Below are 17160 nucleotides of genomic sequence, written 5' to 3' on the forward strand. Positions count from 1 at the left end.
TTAAAGGCTGTCTACACTCGAAGTACTTCAAACATCTAAATTGATTATTTCACAGCCACTCAGTCAGAAAGTCATGTAGAATCACATTGACTCTCGCAAGTTCTCAAACAAAACAGTGAAAATGGACTCGTTCAATTCCATGTTTCAGTCTAAAAATCATGTCCTAATAGCTAGGCCGCGGAAAAATCCAAGAAACTGCGAAAAGCGAAAGGGGAGGTTAAATTGAAGTACCTGTAAACAAAGCTGCATGTTAAAGAAGTGGGTCAAGAATGCCATCCATTTTAAAAGGAAGTGTTTGATTTGTGGCGCTGTTATTTGTGAAGTAGCTGTTTTATATACCCGTACATTCTACTAATTCGTGCAAGGTGTTGTCTATAACCAAAATATACAGGACTCAGCTTAAATTTTGTGCTATGTTGATATCACATGATTGTTGACACGCCCAGGAACAATGGCTGCGGCTGCGGAATCAAGCGTTTTGCACGAAATAACTGAAGATTTCCTGCGTTGTACCATCTGTCTGGAGCAGTTCAAGTCTCCAAAATTCTACCATGTCTGCATACATTCTGTGAGCAGTGTTTAGTCACACTAGTTGAGAAGACTGGGTCGCTAATCTGCCCAGAATGTAGAAAAGAATATCAGCTTCCCGAAGGAGGAGTGCCAGCGCTGAAAGGCAACTTCTTTATGACCAATCTGATTGATATGTTCGAGCAACGATTGAAGTCTATGCCGAGAGCTGATATAAGGTGTGAAGGTTGCCAAGAGAATACAGCGAGCCACAGATGTGTGGAGTGCATGCATTATCTGTGTATCAACTGTGTCAAGGCACATAGAAATCTACCACTCACTAAGGCCCATAGAATCATGGCGAACGAAGAATATGAAACCACAATATCAAAAGGCACTCTTTCTCTAGAAGGTTTCGCATATTGCAGTGTCCACCCTGAGAACAAAATTGAATTTTTCTGTGAAACCTGTCAGGTACCTGTTTGTACAAGCTGCACAATAGTCAAACACCGCATACCAGAACATGTCCACAGAGACTTGAAAGATGCAGCAGATGAGTATCGTACGGAATTGAAATTCATGGTTGACGAGTTGAAAGAGAAAGAACAAGAAGCCGAAAAGAACAAAACCCTGGCACAGCAGATACACATCGATCTTACAGAGCAGTGCAGCAGAGAAGAAAGGAGGGTGAGAATGAAAGCAGAAGAAATCATCAAGAAAATAAAGAGTGAAGAGCAGAGACTGATAGGTGAACTGAAAAACAATTACAAGATGAAAATTAAAAGAGCAGCTGTTGATATTGATGAGATGGAATTAGCACATGGTAACCTCAAGAGTGCATGCAGTTATATGGAGACACTAATGCATTATGGAAATGCTGCACAGCTTCTTTCCACAAAGGGTGATGTTGGCAGCCGCATCGACCAGCTAATAAGCCTGCATATTGATACACCAAAACAACAAGAAGGTGTCATATTTACACCAAATGCAGAAATCTGTGAGTTTCATAGATTGGGCGAACTGAGATCTGATGTGTGTATGTCAAAGTGTACGGTTGGAAACATTCCAAACCAACTTTGGAAAGGTGACTCTGCAGATCTACTGATTACAACCAGAGATTCCAAAGAAAACCAAGTCATCCCAATACAGCAGGTGAAAGCCAAGGTACGCAAACCTGACGGATTATTTGAAGACATCGATGTAACAGATAACAAAGATGGTACATATACAGCTACGGTAACTGGACGATTGGATGGTAAATATCAAGTTACCGTGACAATAGGAGATCAGCCAGTACCAGGTTGTCCTGCCATCATACCCGTCGTCAAGGGATTGGTGAACACCATTGGCAACAAAGGAAGTGGCGAGGGGCAATTCGATTCCCCTTATGGTGTTGCCATAAACAGAGATAAGGACATCGTCACAACAGATACAGAAAACAATAGATTGCAGATCACAACAAGACATGGGAAATGTAAGAAAATCTTAAAATTCGAAGAATTAGAGGACATTTTCACACCATGTGATATAGCTATATCATGTGATAACACGTACTATAGCTTAGATAGCAAAAACAACCGAGTAGTTATCAGTGATGAGAATGGACATGTCATCGGATGCTTTGGACAAAATGAGTTGAAAAATCCCTCTGGTATTGGGATTAGTCCTGTAGATGGCAGTGTCTATGTGACAGAAGATGATGAGCACTGTGTCAAGATTTACACACAACGTGGTCAATACCTTAGGTCATTTGGGTCAGAAGGTAGAGGTCAAGGGCAATTTAAAGGGCCCTGGGGTGTGGTCATAGGATTTTCTGGACTTGTATTTGTTGCTGACTTCTGGAATCGTCGCATCCAGGTATTCAATTCACATGACCAGTATTTGTATTCCTTTGATTGTCGGAGTGAGGATGGGGAGATGAGAAACCCCAAGAAACTGTCAATAGACAATGACAAATATGTCTATGTAACTGCAGGTAACACGGACAGCGTACTTAAATTTGAGAGTAGTGGTAAGTTTGTTTGTCGTATTGATAGTGATAGTGATGCTCTGTACTGGCCGACTGGTGTAGCACTGACAGATGATGTACCTTGCAGGGTAATTGTGGCTGATACGGACAACAACTGCATCAGAGTGTTTTTACAGTGACACTTCACATCATCACCAGGAGAATGTGCGTCAGCAGTCTGCTGCTTTTAAACATATCAACCACAAGTGGTCGTTTACAGCTTGTAATATTAAACCTAGCTCTGCATGGCAGGGCTGTGTGTTACCGGCGTTATACGGCGGCACTCTGTAATAAGTATTATTTCTAACCACCACTCAGCTATGTACAATCTACGATGATCATTTTCTGTTGACAAAATAATTTTCTTTTTTTCTCTTCAGGAGTATATATTTCACAATTTTCTCTTGTTCCACTCCTCTCAGAATGTCGACTTAAGAAGCTCTATATCGCGCGATGCTCTTTTGTTTGCAAGGCTGGTTTTCGCCGGAGTGCTCAAGGGTTGGCGGCGGATACGAACGCTTCCCTCGCATAGAGAGAGAAAAGTAGGCTTTGCGTAAGTTTACATGCGCGGCTGAGCACATCGTGTACCTAGGCGAGGTGGGTGTGCTCAAAAACGAAGATCAATGCAAGTTTTGGATTCAAAATCGGCTGTTTTCGGCGGAGAAACTGCGCGCCGTATTTCTGAGGAGCCACCAGCGTTTTTTTCTATATCAGTCTGCAGGGCTGTGGTGGGAGGCCGTATAACGCCGGTAACACACAGCCCTGCCATGCAGAGCTATATTAAACCATACTCAGCAACTGTATACCATTAAATTTTGACCAGTCCACGACATCTGCGATACCGAGTGCATATATAGAGTGAAGTGGTCACAATCGAGAGGTATGCGCGTCGCTGAGGTGGTTTTTTTCTATCATATCATAATAATATTAAATCACAGTCACTTGTGATCTATTCATCTCTGGGACTATTCGCCCCATAGACGTGTGTACATATGACTGAGAAAAACCTTTTTCTCAGGCATATGTACACACGTCTATGGGGTGAATAGTCCCAGAGATGAATAGATCACGAGTGACTGTGATTAAATTAAAATTTTGGCGTGAAACCTCAAAGAGAGAATTTTCTCTAGCCGAGAGCCCGTGCCTGTTCCGTGCTATATTGCGGTGAATTTCACGCCTCGACCAATCAAAAAGTGCAGTATTTGCACCATCAATATACTGGTATGATATTATATAATACCCTCATACGCAGATTGCAGGAGTCCATGCATCATATGATTTATTGTCTCCTGTCATCTCAATGGAACACTTCCACGGTGGCACTTATACTATCTACACTTGATATCGACAAACTGGTGCACACCATGTCTTAAAATCATTCCAGCTACCGAAAACCCTGATAATATTCTTACACAGAATACATAAAGGCTGGAAATTGATATCGTGGATTCAATTTGGCTACCAAGAAACTATACATAAAATGTTACTTTTCCAGGGCCTGTTTATGTGTTTTAGACATTCTGCTGTGAATATTTGGGATACTTCTCAAAGTATAAGTATATTATATTCGTTTTGTCCCTCTAACAATGTGGGTCACGTGAAAGAAAATGTTCTGTTATTGATATTACTTTTTGGACAGTTTCTTTCTTCTATAGAATTTCAAAATTCTACATAACTATCAATCAGTTTTAGAAATATATACATGGATATCCTTTTTCATAAAACTATTTTGATATATGTCATATATTCTAAATCGATTTTTTTCATTGCAAGGTTATTCTTTTATGATTACATAATGTACTTTATGGTGTTCTACATAGATGTATAGGCATGTATTCTAACATCATATCATAACTTGTATTAAATGAAAAATTGGATATCACAACCGGTCTGTTCTGATCAGAAGTAAATGAAAATGTTTATTCTTCATTATTATGTGTTAAATTGTATCATTTGATAGTAAATTTGGGGAATCAATTATGCTTTTTTTAACCTTCTTTTCATTTATTCTGGGTCAGTTTTGCTTTAAGGTAGCGGTAAAGGCTAGAGCGTCAGTTATAAACTTCAATAAAACTATTAAAACATAAAAGTAGTCAACATTCTCTGTGGAATAAAAAAAAACTAGACATTTGGGCACAAAGGCATTGCAGAGTTATAGCCCGTTGAAACTTCTGAAAAACTGACCAAATAAGAGGAAGTTGGGGAGTCCTTAGTGTATTAACTATGGTAGAGGTCCCCTAGCTTTAAAAAAACGTTTGAAAAGGGAAGTCATTTTTTACTGTTTTTAGGAAAGTTTGACAAGGCAGTGCTTGCATTCAGAATGCGTGACTGCTATTATAAATGCATTTTTAGATTCTTTGGGTGTCAAAGTGGTGTCAAAAGTGAGATTAACCAAAAAGACTGCTCTTTGACTTCAAAAGAGGGGTGCAAATATGGCTTGTTTTCAACAATTTTGACAGAATAAGTTTTCCTACATAATTTTATACCAATTAAATCCAACCTTTGAAATGAGATATGGACATGGAATTTTTACAGCCTATTAACAAGGTTACAGATTAGATTTGTACGGCACAATTTTCCTGTATTTGAAGTACTTTTGAAAATCACATTTTGAAATTTGAAAGAATTTTTAATAATTTTTGATATGTAAACCCGTGTAAAATCATAAAAACAAATTTATTTACAAATCCTGCCGTACAAATCTTGCGATTAATAGTGTCAACATATTTATAACTAATTTGGTGATTAAATTTATTAATAAATTCAAAGATGTAAAAAAATATGAAAAATTAAATTTTAATATTGATTGGTGTCATATTTCAAAATCATGGCTACAAATATACAATTTTTATATTCGTTGGAGAAAATATTAACTAAGGGAGTTATCCTGAAAATTTGAAGTAAATATCTTGATTCTAACACTTGAAACTTGACATTAACTCTGAGAAAAGAATGGTGCAAAAATAGCCTTTACCGCTACCTTAAAAGTAATGGATTCATGCAGTCTTGAAGGAGAGTGGGTAGGTGGTTGATAAATGCATTGAGAGTGCATTATCCGAAACTTACTTTTTCCAATAGCAATACGTAGTTGTCAAATCAATTAATATGAAATCAATGGTTTGATGCTTTTGTTTCCACCACATGAAAAGCACGTAAGAACAGTTTGCTACATTGAACATTTTTGTCAACCTTCGAAACCAACTTATCTTATTCGTATTCTTAATTTTTCAAAAACAGTGATGTCTCCTGTTAGATTTTTTGTTTTCTTTGTTTTTGTCCCGAGAACTGAAAACACAGGTAACTACGACTATTTCTAGAATTTATTAGTTTTCCCTCTCAAAGACGTAGATGTGTATTTGATTCATATAAATAATACTTTTTGTCTCTTCAATATTAATTTACATATTCCATATTATGTATTATTTGATATTCATGATTCTTAATAAGGTATTTCTGAAGACAAATATCTGAAGTTGAATCTAACCATTGTTATCATCGTACAGAAGATATATAGTTTGACTTTTATTACAATATTGTGACTTACCATTTCAGTCATTAGAAAGATTTTGTACAAATGGATTATGAATGTGTTGATAACTGTTGCTAGGAGTCTATGCTATATATTGTTCGGAATATTTTGGGCAAGGTTTTTTTATCTTTTTTATTCATCTTCAAAGTTCAATGAGTGTTTTAAAACTTGTAACGTTTCACTTCTTTGCAAATTGTTCATGGCTCTTCATTTTAAAAGCAATTTTATTTAAAAAAGTCAAATATAATAGACTATACCAACACAATTGTAGATATAAAATCTAAAAATGTTTTTCTTTGTTCATTGATTCCTTTGTCAGTAACTTGATTTTTTTCATGCTTGGAATATTTTCAATATTATGATCACATTATGCCATGAATTTGGAAAGTTCATTCAGTATGCGAATTATTTCTAAGCTTATGTGAACGTGCACAATGCCTTGTTCTACTATTGTATCATTGTCTTGTTAATATACATAGTAAGTTTATTCACTTTGGTCAAATCTTTCAGGTTTAATAAGTGTACCGTTTAGAGAAAGTTCATTAAATATGCAAATTACCAACACGAAAATATTACTATCACTACGATTTTTATCATTATAAGATCAATACACATAGCAACTTTCATGAACTTCAGTCTTGCCCTATCAGTTAAATATCACTAATTTGGAAAGTTCATTAAATATGCAAATTACTCATCTTTTGAGACAATTCTAAATATTTTTTACTATTGTCATATTTTCACTTCGTCAACATATAGAGCAAATTTAATATACTTTAATGAAGTTATTCCAATTTTATATCCTCAAGTTGGAAAGTTCTTTATATATGCAAATTAGTAATTACCTGACGTGAAAATGGCAAATTGCCTTCATTCATATTATATTGTGGCTCCCTACTCAGCATATTGTTAGAGTGCTGCATTGACGAACTGCATGTGGGTAGGTAACTGGCATGCGAACACAGAACACAAATGTCAACTTCCGTACTTTAGGCATAAAAAAGTATTTTGTTTCCCATCATGTGCCCGTGTCCTGTGATAACATGCACGTCACGACTTTTTTTAAGGAAAAAGAAAAATCATTGACTTAACAGAAACATAAGGTCTACATGTGAATTCATGCTATGGATCATTTAATATGTTCAGTAAATGTTCTGAAATGTTCCCCAGGTTGTTTCTTTCTGTGGTGGCCATTTTACTTTATGGAAGCCATATTTGAGTTCCCAAAACGAAAGGGGGCATTTTTATCCCCCCCCCAAAAAAAACCAAAAAAAAACAAACAAAAATAAAATAAAGAAATGCGCATTACCGCATCATTTTTTAATCCACCCTGGGATAAGTAACATTTTTTCGCCTGCATGACAATAATCCTATTACACAAAAGATGGCAGGCTCAATAAAAGGGTCCTGACCATATCATTTGCATATAATTAGATGGTGCCTCCATTATAGGTGAGGTAGATGAAACACCTTTGTTTACCTGTATCACTTTATATGGCAGTAGCATAACGACTATCATACTATGACACAATTAGTCACAATATCATAGTATCTTTGATGTTCATAGCAACTCTCATCAACTTTGGTCGAATCAGTCTGGATATATATCCTTAATCAGGAAAGTTCATTAAACATGCACATTAGTAATAAGCTGAAGTTCAAACCCTGAATATGATTTATATCATAGCAATAAGCTTATTTATGTAAAAACGGTAAATGACTTTCAAAAATGTTCTTTCATAGTATCTAGTGAGTCTCATCAATGTTCATCAAGTTAATTCAGATATATATCACTTCTCCGTTAAATATGCAAAAGAGCAATGCCAATTGCCGTAAAGCTGCGACATTGCCGCTTGCAATTGCCAATTGTTAGCTTGATAACACTTTTATCAAGATTTAAAGGATCTAATATTTTCATTCTGAGGTTATCTGATTTCTAAACAATTATTGAGCAGATAAGTATTAATTATACAAACCACACCTACCAAAACTAATCACTTCCTGCCATTTCCCATTAGAATCTATGTACACATGTACCTAATTAGATTTCGATCCAGTGAGTTATTGAAATATCATCCAGACAGACACACAGACAGACAGCGGTGCGATAACAGCCAATCTATGTGAACGGAGGAGCTAAAAACAGCCACCATCTATATATTACCTTCATGAGGAAAAATTCAATTTTCGATTTTCACATAAGATGCTGAAAGTTAATTTCATCCATGTTTCAAATGAGCCAATATCATAGACCAGAAAAATATTGTCAAAATTTGACTCAAAATGAATTCCCTTGGCAGAAGTGTCAAATATTCTTTCGTGGACGAAACAGAAAAATTGATTTTCCGGTGGATTTAACATACAGGTAGCAGTCATTTTGAATTTCAAATGTTAGTATGGTTTAGGGCATTTTATCACAAGTACAATGACCCTGATCTATATTCTTTATTTTGAATTAGAACGGTTTGAAGTTTTTTTCCAGAAATGTGTAAGCAAAAGATTTAAGTCTCTCACTTTTGAGGTAAGTAACACCTTAAAGGACCATTAATGCTAACTTTTGATGATTTTTTTCCATTAATTCTATTTTGTATATCTATTGCAACTTTTATTCTACTATCCAAACAATGTTGAAACACCCATCGTAGCTGGTCAATTTAGCTTCTATATGTGTATATGCATTGCTATTGTTTACACTTGAATTTAAGTCCCGACCAGAAGTCACTTGTCAACAATAACAATGCAGTTTACAACCATAAGGGCTGAGCTGACAAGCTGAATACTGTGTATATCAACATGCTTTGGGGAGTAGAACAAGGAATTATGGTTAATCGAACCTGTAATTGGGCTTTCAGGTGTTGGAAGATGGATCAAATAAATATTCGCGGACAAGTCCTCAATGATGTACCCTGTGACTCCACTTTGATAAAATTACCGTCAAGGACAGTGTGCTCATAATTTGGTTTGAATTGGTCCATCAAGAAATATTTAAACCAGAAAAACAAGAATGACAAAAGTAAATAAGATCTGAAACTTTAGGTACTGGAGGTCACCTTTAGGAACAGGCTTAGCAGAGGAATGTTTCAACACACTCCTTCATGGTTTAAGCAGGTCTGCCAATATGTATCAGTTCATGAACAATGACAGCAAATGACTCAAGGCCAGTGGAGTTGCCTGTTTCAGTCACTGCCACCACTCCTACACATAATAGGTACACTGCATACAAATAGGTTAGAGATTACAGAATCTCCAACTCAGATGTGTGGGCTGTTTCAGTTAATGCCACCACTCCCACACATTTGCAGGATTTCCCTTTTTTCTTACCTCATTTGCATATTTTTGACACTGACATATTCATTTGAACAACGTCATATCTCAATCCCTGGGTATACCTGTACACCAAATACTGTGATGGTAGGTGCGGCGGTTTGGGAGCTTTTGCGTGTGACGGACATACATACCTACATATACATACATACAGACGCCACCGACTCACCATATACATGTAAGCTCTTTTTGGTATTTATATACATACCAAATATGAGCTAAAAACTCTAATTTGAATAAAGCAAAGTGAAAAACAAAAACAATGAGCATCAAAAGGTATTCTAAAATGTATTGTTCATTACATGCATTTATACCAATGGTTTTGTTTGTAGCGACATCAAATGATATATTGTTTCCAGTAGACTGTATGTCAAAGTGAACATCATTCTTTCCCAGAGTACATCAAATGAGACACAATGGTTCTACTCCAGATTTAAAAGGACACAATGTGTTCTGCTGACTCTGTACACCAATGATATCATGTGATGCCAGTGCAAAGAAGTCCACATGTACAAATGGGTATGGAAATAAATGTGATTGAGACACATCACATGAACTTGATTCATTGCAATGTTTATTGAGCTTTTCAGAAAATATTTAATGTGATACATAATTATTTGTTATGATTGCGGTTTAAACAGACATTCTCAGATGAGTAGGCTTATGACAGAGTGCACCTTGCGGACAGATATCTGAACTCTCAAACTTTTATAATTTGTTTCTGATCTACCACTTGTGGAGGCTCATTTTATAGCTCTTGGAGTAAGAAAAAATTTCCACTATCGCATTTTTTGCGAATCCAAATTTTATTTTTCTCCATAGAGTTTACACAGGGATGGCAGCCATTTTGAATTTCAAATAAAGGTAAATCTTGGGTAATTTGTCTGTCTAGTACCAAACTCTGCACAGTGACACCCTCCACCCCCTGACTTTCATTCTTGCTTGGTAAGAAAATGGTTGAAAGTTTCACTGACGAAAATCTGAGCAAATGTTTAAGTCCTTCACTTTTGAGGCGCATACTACCTTAAGTCTTGACACATTGAACATCTACTGTATGACAAGTACATGATGATTATCAAACAAGTCTGTATCAAAACATTGTACTTATTCTTTAACCCTTTCACCCCCAGCTCCCTGTATACAGGCCCAACTTTACCATAGAAAACAATGGATTTGGACAAACCATGGTGGTGAAAGGGTTAAAGGGAGGAAGGGGTCATTAGAACTACACCTGTGCAAGTTTCTTATTTACAAACAATCTATTTCATACAAGATATCTAGATGCATTACATCAACATAGCTGTAACATTTAATTTTAACGATACACATAATTATAAACATGCTTCACTTTAATCAATTGCCAACATACCCAGGATACAGTGTTTACATTGGTCATATGGGTCCCATCCCCCAGACAACCTTTGAGCGCATTTCCGACAACCCCTTTCCTTTAACAACTGCTTACCTACATCTGACAGCACAGTGTCTGATGTTGCAGCTTGCTCAAGTTTTCAAAACATCTTGAAATTTCTATATGTCTGATACCTGACTATGTAATCACAAAAAAATTGACAGTTGGCCTTTGGAGCCACACACAAAACTTGTTTGTACACTGCTGTACACACGTACACGATTAGAATGTGAAACACTTTCCGACTGGCAGTAACATTGCTGACTTTTTTGAATCATTTCAAACCTGTGACAATATTGCAAGGCAGTCCTGTAATTATATCATTATTACATATACATATAATTTCACTTAAGTTAGGAGTTGTAATATATTATCAACAGTTGTTTGTGCCATTTTTGTTGCTGCTGATACGGACAGAACATGGCTGAATCAAGGGCCGATGTCTGGCGTGGCACTTGCAGTCATGCTAAGCTTGCAAACTCCCATCCCATGTGCAAGAGACAATAGCGATAATAGGAAATAAAAGGCACAAGGGACTACTGACAGTCTAGGACTGTATCTGTCCATAGAAATCTTGTTACAGAAAACACTACATTGATGGCAAAATTATATCAGTGACAGTGCCGAAGATGGAAAATTCATGCGTAAGATGACTACGTCCATAATTTACATAAATTGTGATGGAAAACGCAAACAACAATATACTTCTTATACATTGCCACTTCTTGATAATCATGCCACAGAATCATATATTTGCTTTCACAGCAGCATATCAAAGTTGTACACATGCTTTGTAACAAACATAAAGCTGGCGCTATTGTGTTTGCCATATCCTAGAATCAGTGCGCCCTAAAAGTGCAAAACAAACTGCATATGACACAAGGAATTCATTCTTATATAAAGATAAAAGGGTTGATGCACAGAAGTTTCATCAATTTCCAAAATTGACACACTTACCATCTATTCGTGTTTCTTACAGGGTTCGTAATATACTTCTTACCCTTCCAAGTTTATATTTCAGTATGCATTAAGTGACAAGTTGGTTAAAACTGGTCAAGCACAGTATGTCCCATATGGTGTATTTTAACAAATCTTGAACATATGAAGACTCCCAAAAAAGATACTGTAAACATGATTTTTAAGGACTAGAGCTGTATAACGTACAAAGCTAAATATTTGAAAATACCTATGCTTTTTGCTCAATAAAGCTTTTTACTGACTTGGCAGACAGGGAAATGATATTGTCTGGCAGGAAAGGGGATACCATCCAATTTCTTGTAAAGGAACTCTTCGTGTTTTAACATTCCACCAGTAGTACATCTGAACCAAAAGTGTGCCCTTGTAATTGGTAATAATATTATAGAACTTTACACTTGACTTCATGTAACACAACGCAATAAGCATCTCTTATTTATTCTCAAATGCTATGTGTGCCAATGGTACGGTAAGGCTCATGTGATGTACTGGTTTTCACTCTCAGGTACCCAGGTTTGTAGCAACGGTAGCAGTGTCTTCGGCACATTTATGCTTGTTGAGCAAATGGTACTTAGAAAAGCTGATACCACAATAGACACACACAAACTGTCTTCCTATGTGGACTTTGAGGTGACTTTTCAGGTTGGACTTGTCACTGAATCGTTTGTGGCAGTGCTGGCACTCAAACGGTTTCTCACCTGTGTGGATGCGCTGGTGGAGTCGCAGCTTGCTTGTTGTTGTGAAAGCCTTTGCGCAGTAGTTGCATTTGAATGGGATGTTACCTGTATGGAGTCGTTTGTGGACCGTCAGGTTGCTTTTGTTCACGAACTGGTTCCCGCACTCGCGGCACCTGAACGGTTTTTCGATGACGTGCTGCAACCGCATGTGGGACATCCAAGCACGACGCGAGGGAAAGATCGCGCCGCACACTTTACAGGTATGCCGTGACATTTCGTGACCAGTTATCTGTGCTCTGACAGGCTGGCTTTGTGGCTTTCTTTGATTCTCATTCACACTGATGTATTCAGTCTGAAAATGGTGTGGACCATCCTGTAACGCAACCTGGCTGACTCCTGGCAGGTTGAATGGCTGATTACTTGCTTGCCAGTGTGCTGCCCCCTGACTGTAACTTTGAGAAATGTTTGCCTGTAGTTCTTCTTTGACTCTGGGCGATACATTCGTTGGCAGACGATCAGACGATGAAATAGCAAGCCTTTTAGGAAAGACAACTGCTTCGACAAAATTCACGTCACAGTTTGTGGTATTATCCTCCGTCAGATGGTCTGAAATGGATATAACATTTGGCTGTGGATTAACATCAACAGGTATATCTGAAATGTTGTTTGACAATTGGGTACTGCCTCTCCTGTGCCTTGCAGAGTGGATGACTTTGTCAGTGGAATCAATTTGTTCAGTTCTATCTTCTGGGGTCCTAGCATCTGGAGATACTGTGTAGCCTGGTGTCAGTTCGAGCCCCTCTGGGTAAGGTTCCTGCTGAGGAGTGGAATCACATTCCACATGAACAGTGCCCTCGAGAGACTGTGGAACGATCGAGTACGTTCCGTTTTCATGGTGTGTAACAATTTCAGCAAAGCCCTGACCGCTGTTTTCAACTACGTTGCTTTCATAGTGATGTGAAGAGCTCTGACTGCCTGTCTCGGTGTTTGTTGGTTTCCGTTGTCTTTCCTCTCCTTGGCAGGATATTGCCACATCCATTTGGAGTGCCCCACTCTCACACAGAAAGTTAACAATTGTTACTTTGTCTGCAAAAAAAAAATTAAATAAAAGCAAAAAGAAAATGAGAGTGAGGAGAGAACAAAAGATTTCTTGGTTGTTCAAGAAACTAACATTTCACATATCTTATGTTTTGCTGGAAAAATATTTGACCTGTTCTGTTAATCAATGCTGTGCTCAGAGTTTTTCAAAAACCTTAAATTCAAACGCTTTTTCAGAATAATATTTTCACTTTTCTGAAAGCAGTTATCTTCATGTGCACTTAAAGCATTTCAAAATAAATTGACTGCTTAAAAATGAAGTTGTATAGTGTCCCGTAGTACTGAAGCAAATTTCCCATTAGGGGACGACTGCATTAACTTGCATGGTACCTGAAACCCGAGTCCTTGCCTGACCAACTCGGGTGACAAACAGAAGACTTTTAATCCCTCAAGGTGTGAATGTTCCATTGTTATGTTTATCTAATCCAGCTGGTGCCATTGTAATGCCATTGTAGGAAAGGCAGGTCTGTGAAATTGATCCTATAGGGAAGTAGGGTATTCCTAAGTTAATGGAGCCTTCCCGTAGTGCCCACTTCAGTACTTAGAGGGGGTCATCTAGTCTGCGGCTACATGACTTGCTTGTTCATAAACATCACCTCTCCAGGAAATTGGCGATGAATGTCAAGCAAGTGTGAAGCACATTTAGCATTTGATGCATTTTAATAGTTCACCAGTTTTGTAGCTTTCCAATCACTTCGAGACTTTAATTGCCATAGTAAACTTTGATTGCGTCCCTTCGTTTACATGAAACAGCTTTGGCTGTTGCCACCAGTTTCATTAAAGCTGCCATTTTAAAACTTTTGATATGCACAATGGATATGTTGGGATATGTTGTGCATTTCAACAGACCCATTGTATGTGTCCCACACACACACAGACACACACACTGTCACAGTCCTCAATGGGACGACCCCACCTTTAAGCTCATAAACAGTGCACAACCACTGGTACATTATATTTCAAGGAAAATATAAAGTTATTACGAAAATGGTGCAAATTATGCACATGAGCTTTTGCACAGCCTATCAGCTGATGCAAAACAACAGGTGCTATATTCATGCACTCTTTGCTAAACATTTTTGTAATAACTTTGTTATCGTACATCTATATGCAACCGGGGGCACAAATATGGGCTGAATCCCATAGCTTATAGAGTGAAGTGTCTCAGGTCATTGATTATCGTCAGATTTGCATTATTTTTCATAAATTCATACCATTTTGTCATGATTTTATTTTTAAATCCTGTAAAAGATTTCATTTGAATGTCCTATTTCTTTTGATTCAGAAATCGGCACACAGTCCATGTAGCCAACAATGAGATGCTAATGATATGTGTTTACGGTCTCCTCGACTAACTTTCAGCTGGTTGCTCACTTTCTACTATTTTTATAGTATTTTATACAAAGTCACAGACTTATTCTACCTGCAACTTAAAATTGATAGTGATTTTGTAGCTCATTCTTCACTATTTTTCATAGTATTTGGTAGCTCAGCTGGTATCAGACAGTTCATGTTTGTGTCGGCTTCATGGACGATCTGCCCAGAAATCAAACCTAGTCATAATTAATATCTTTGAAAATGATGTGCAGCAGAATAAGATATATCTCACTCAGAAAGCAGCTCAATTATCTTTATTACCTTTGCCAGAGAGGGTGTCATTTCTCAGTCTGAGAAACAGCTCTTGTGTCACCCGCACAAAACAGTCTCCAAGACGCTTCACTTGATTGGTTTTCTTCACTTCTTCCCACAAATGAAAGCATTCTGTAGAAACAGAGTTAATGAAAATATCATGCTGCACAGTTCACGGCAAGGAAAGGGTTTTTCATCTAGATTATTGCCAATTTTGACCTGGTTTTCGGATTTCCGTCACAAAATTCACGCTTTTACCAGTTCCTTGTGTCACGATTTTTTCTGTGAAATTTACAAAGATAACGTAGCGCTGTGCACAGCTATCTATATAGGTCAACAAACTAGACAACAAAACAGGGAACGTTTAGACCTCACGTGGCCTATGACTCATTGGTACGATATATATCGACCGAGATGTTGATAATAGAAATAGGTTACCTTGGAAACACGTTTCTTTCGCATCAGACCCACGGTGTCCCGGAAGTGAGCTGTTTTGGTCAGCAGACGATACGTTGCTCGCATTTTCATTATCATCTTCGGTGAAAGTGAAGCTGATGTCTTTGCGCAGAGAGAGTTTGAGGCTTGCAGTAGACATGGCGCCCAAGGGCAGATTATTCTACCGAAAGTCAGTCACAAACCTTATAAGCCGACCAAAGAGCAGCAGAACCTTTAAACCGAAATCTATCTTGCACGACCGTGCAGAGTTGATCTCCACAAATTTTCAGCTGTGACACAAACTGCACTTCGGACACCAGACAGGAAGTAGATGTACACGCGCCGTTGAGGGCGGTATTCCACGGCCAGAAGAGGGACGTCTACCGTCACTGCTAAATGGTGCTTTGACAAAACATCTATATTCGTATTAAAAATGAGCAAATACATGGATCAAAAATAATTTGCTATCGTTTTTTCAATATAGAATAAGACATTTCAGCAATTCGTGTTAATTTCTCATTTTCAGACAGAACAGGGTATATAATCAGTCAACTCAAATATTGAACTGTTTTCTTCCTAACAAATTGTTGAGACTGTGACCTTGGTAACCTTTAGTGTAAACCCAGGTTATGGGGAGAAGTCAAAGAGTACGAAACAAATATTCAAGGAATGCTGGATATTCAAAGAATGCTGATATTAAATTTGTAATATACTGCACATTAAACGGTAGGTATCAAATGCAAAAATAGAAATATTGAATATTGTGTTGTATAACTGTGGAAAGTATGTTTCCATTCCTATTCTCATATACTGGTGAATACAGAAGTGCACAATGCCTTTCACTTCTATTGTATCATTACGTACATAGTAAGTTTAATCAACCTTGGTCACATTGTTCAAATTTAATCAGTGTACCCTTTAGAGAAAGGCCATTAAATATGCAAAGTATCAAACCGAATATTAATGTCTATCACTATGATTTTTAGCATACATATAGCAACTTTCATGAACTTCGGTCTAGTCCTTCCAATTAAATAGCACTAATTCTGAAAGTTCATTAAATATGCAAATTACTTATTAGCTGATGTGACAATGCTAAATATCTGTCACTATTGTCATATTTTCACATCACCAACAAGCAGGGCAAATTTCATATACTTTGCTGAAGTAATTTCAGTTTGACCTCCTCAAGATGAAAAGCTATTTCTTTATGCAAATTAGTAACTAGCTGATGAAAAAGTGAGAAATTACCTTTCTTCATATTATATTGTGGTTTGCTACTCAGTATACTGTACTGCATTGCATGCGCTTGCATGCGTACACAGAACTCATCAGAGTATAAAATGTCAGAAATGTCAGTTTCCATACTTTAGGCTGAAAAAAGTTGTTTCTTTCCTGTCGTGTGCGCCCTTCATGTGAAAAGAGGCACTTAACGACTTTTTCAAGAAAAAGAAAAATCATGGAACTAGCAGAAATGTAACGTCTACTTGGGAATAAATGTTCTGAAATGAATGTTCTGAAATGTTCCTCAGGTTTGTTTCTTTCAGTGGCAGCCATTTTACTTTAT

The 17160-nt window shown here is 37.3% G+C and overlaps 2 protein-coding genes across 2 annotated transcripts; one reads left to right on the forward strand and one right to left on the reverse strand.

Moving 5' to 3' along the window:
* The first annotated feature begins 684 nt into the window (after positions 1–684).
* On the forward strand, positions 685–2655 carry LOC139124377 (tripartite motif-containing protein 2-like). Its single transcript, XM_070690510.1, has one exon. It carries the CDS (start codon positions 685–687, stop codon positions 2653–2655), a length of 1971 nt encoding a protein of 656 aa, XP_070546611.1.
* Positions 2656–10704: 8049 nt separating this feature from the next.
* LOC139124935 (zinc finger protein with KRAB and SCAN domains 2-like) lies at positions 10705–15914 on the reverse strand. The gene is made up of 3 exons (XM_070691053.1): positions 15597–15914; positions 15168–15290; positions 10705–13517 (listed from the first exon to the last, which is right to left on the reverse strand). The coding sequence occupies exons 1-3, from the start codon at positions 15751–15753 to the stop codon at positions 12256–12258; spliced, it is 1542 nt and encodes a 513-aa protein (XP_070547154.1). The 5' UTR covers positions 15754–15914; the 3' UTR covers positions 10705–12255.
* Between the last annotated feature and the right edge of the window lie 1246 nt (positions 15915–17160).

Source organism: Ptychodera flava (assembly GCF_041260155.1).
Source record: "Ptychodera flava strain L36383 chromosome 23 unlocalized genomic scaffold, AS_Pfla_20210202 Scaffold_24__1_contigs__length_23054250_pilon, whole genome shotgun sequence".
NCBI classification, from domain to species: Eukaryota; Metazoa; Hemichordata; class Enteropneusta; family Ptychoderidae; genus Ptychodera; species Ptychodera flava.

Coding starts and splice junctions, on each gene's coding strand:
- LOC139124377 (XM_070690510.1), top strand. CDS start 685: ATGACCAATCTGATTGATATGTTCGAGCAACGATTGAAGTCTATGCCG.
- LOC139124935 (XM_070691053.1), bottom strand. CDS start 15,753: ATGTCTACTGCAAGCCTCAAACTCTCTCTGCGCAAAGACATCAGCTTC. Junction 15,291..15,596: donor GAAAGAAACGTGTTTCCAAG/GTAACCTATTTC, acceptor CTGTTTCTACAG/AATGCTTTCATTTGTGGGAA. Junction 13,518..15,167: donor TGACACCCTCTCTGGCAAAG/GTAATAAAGATA, acceptor TTTTTTTTGCAG/ACAAAGTAACAATTGTTAAC.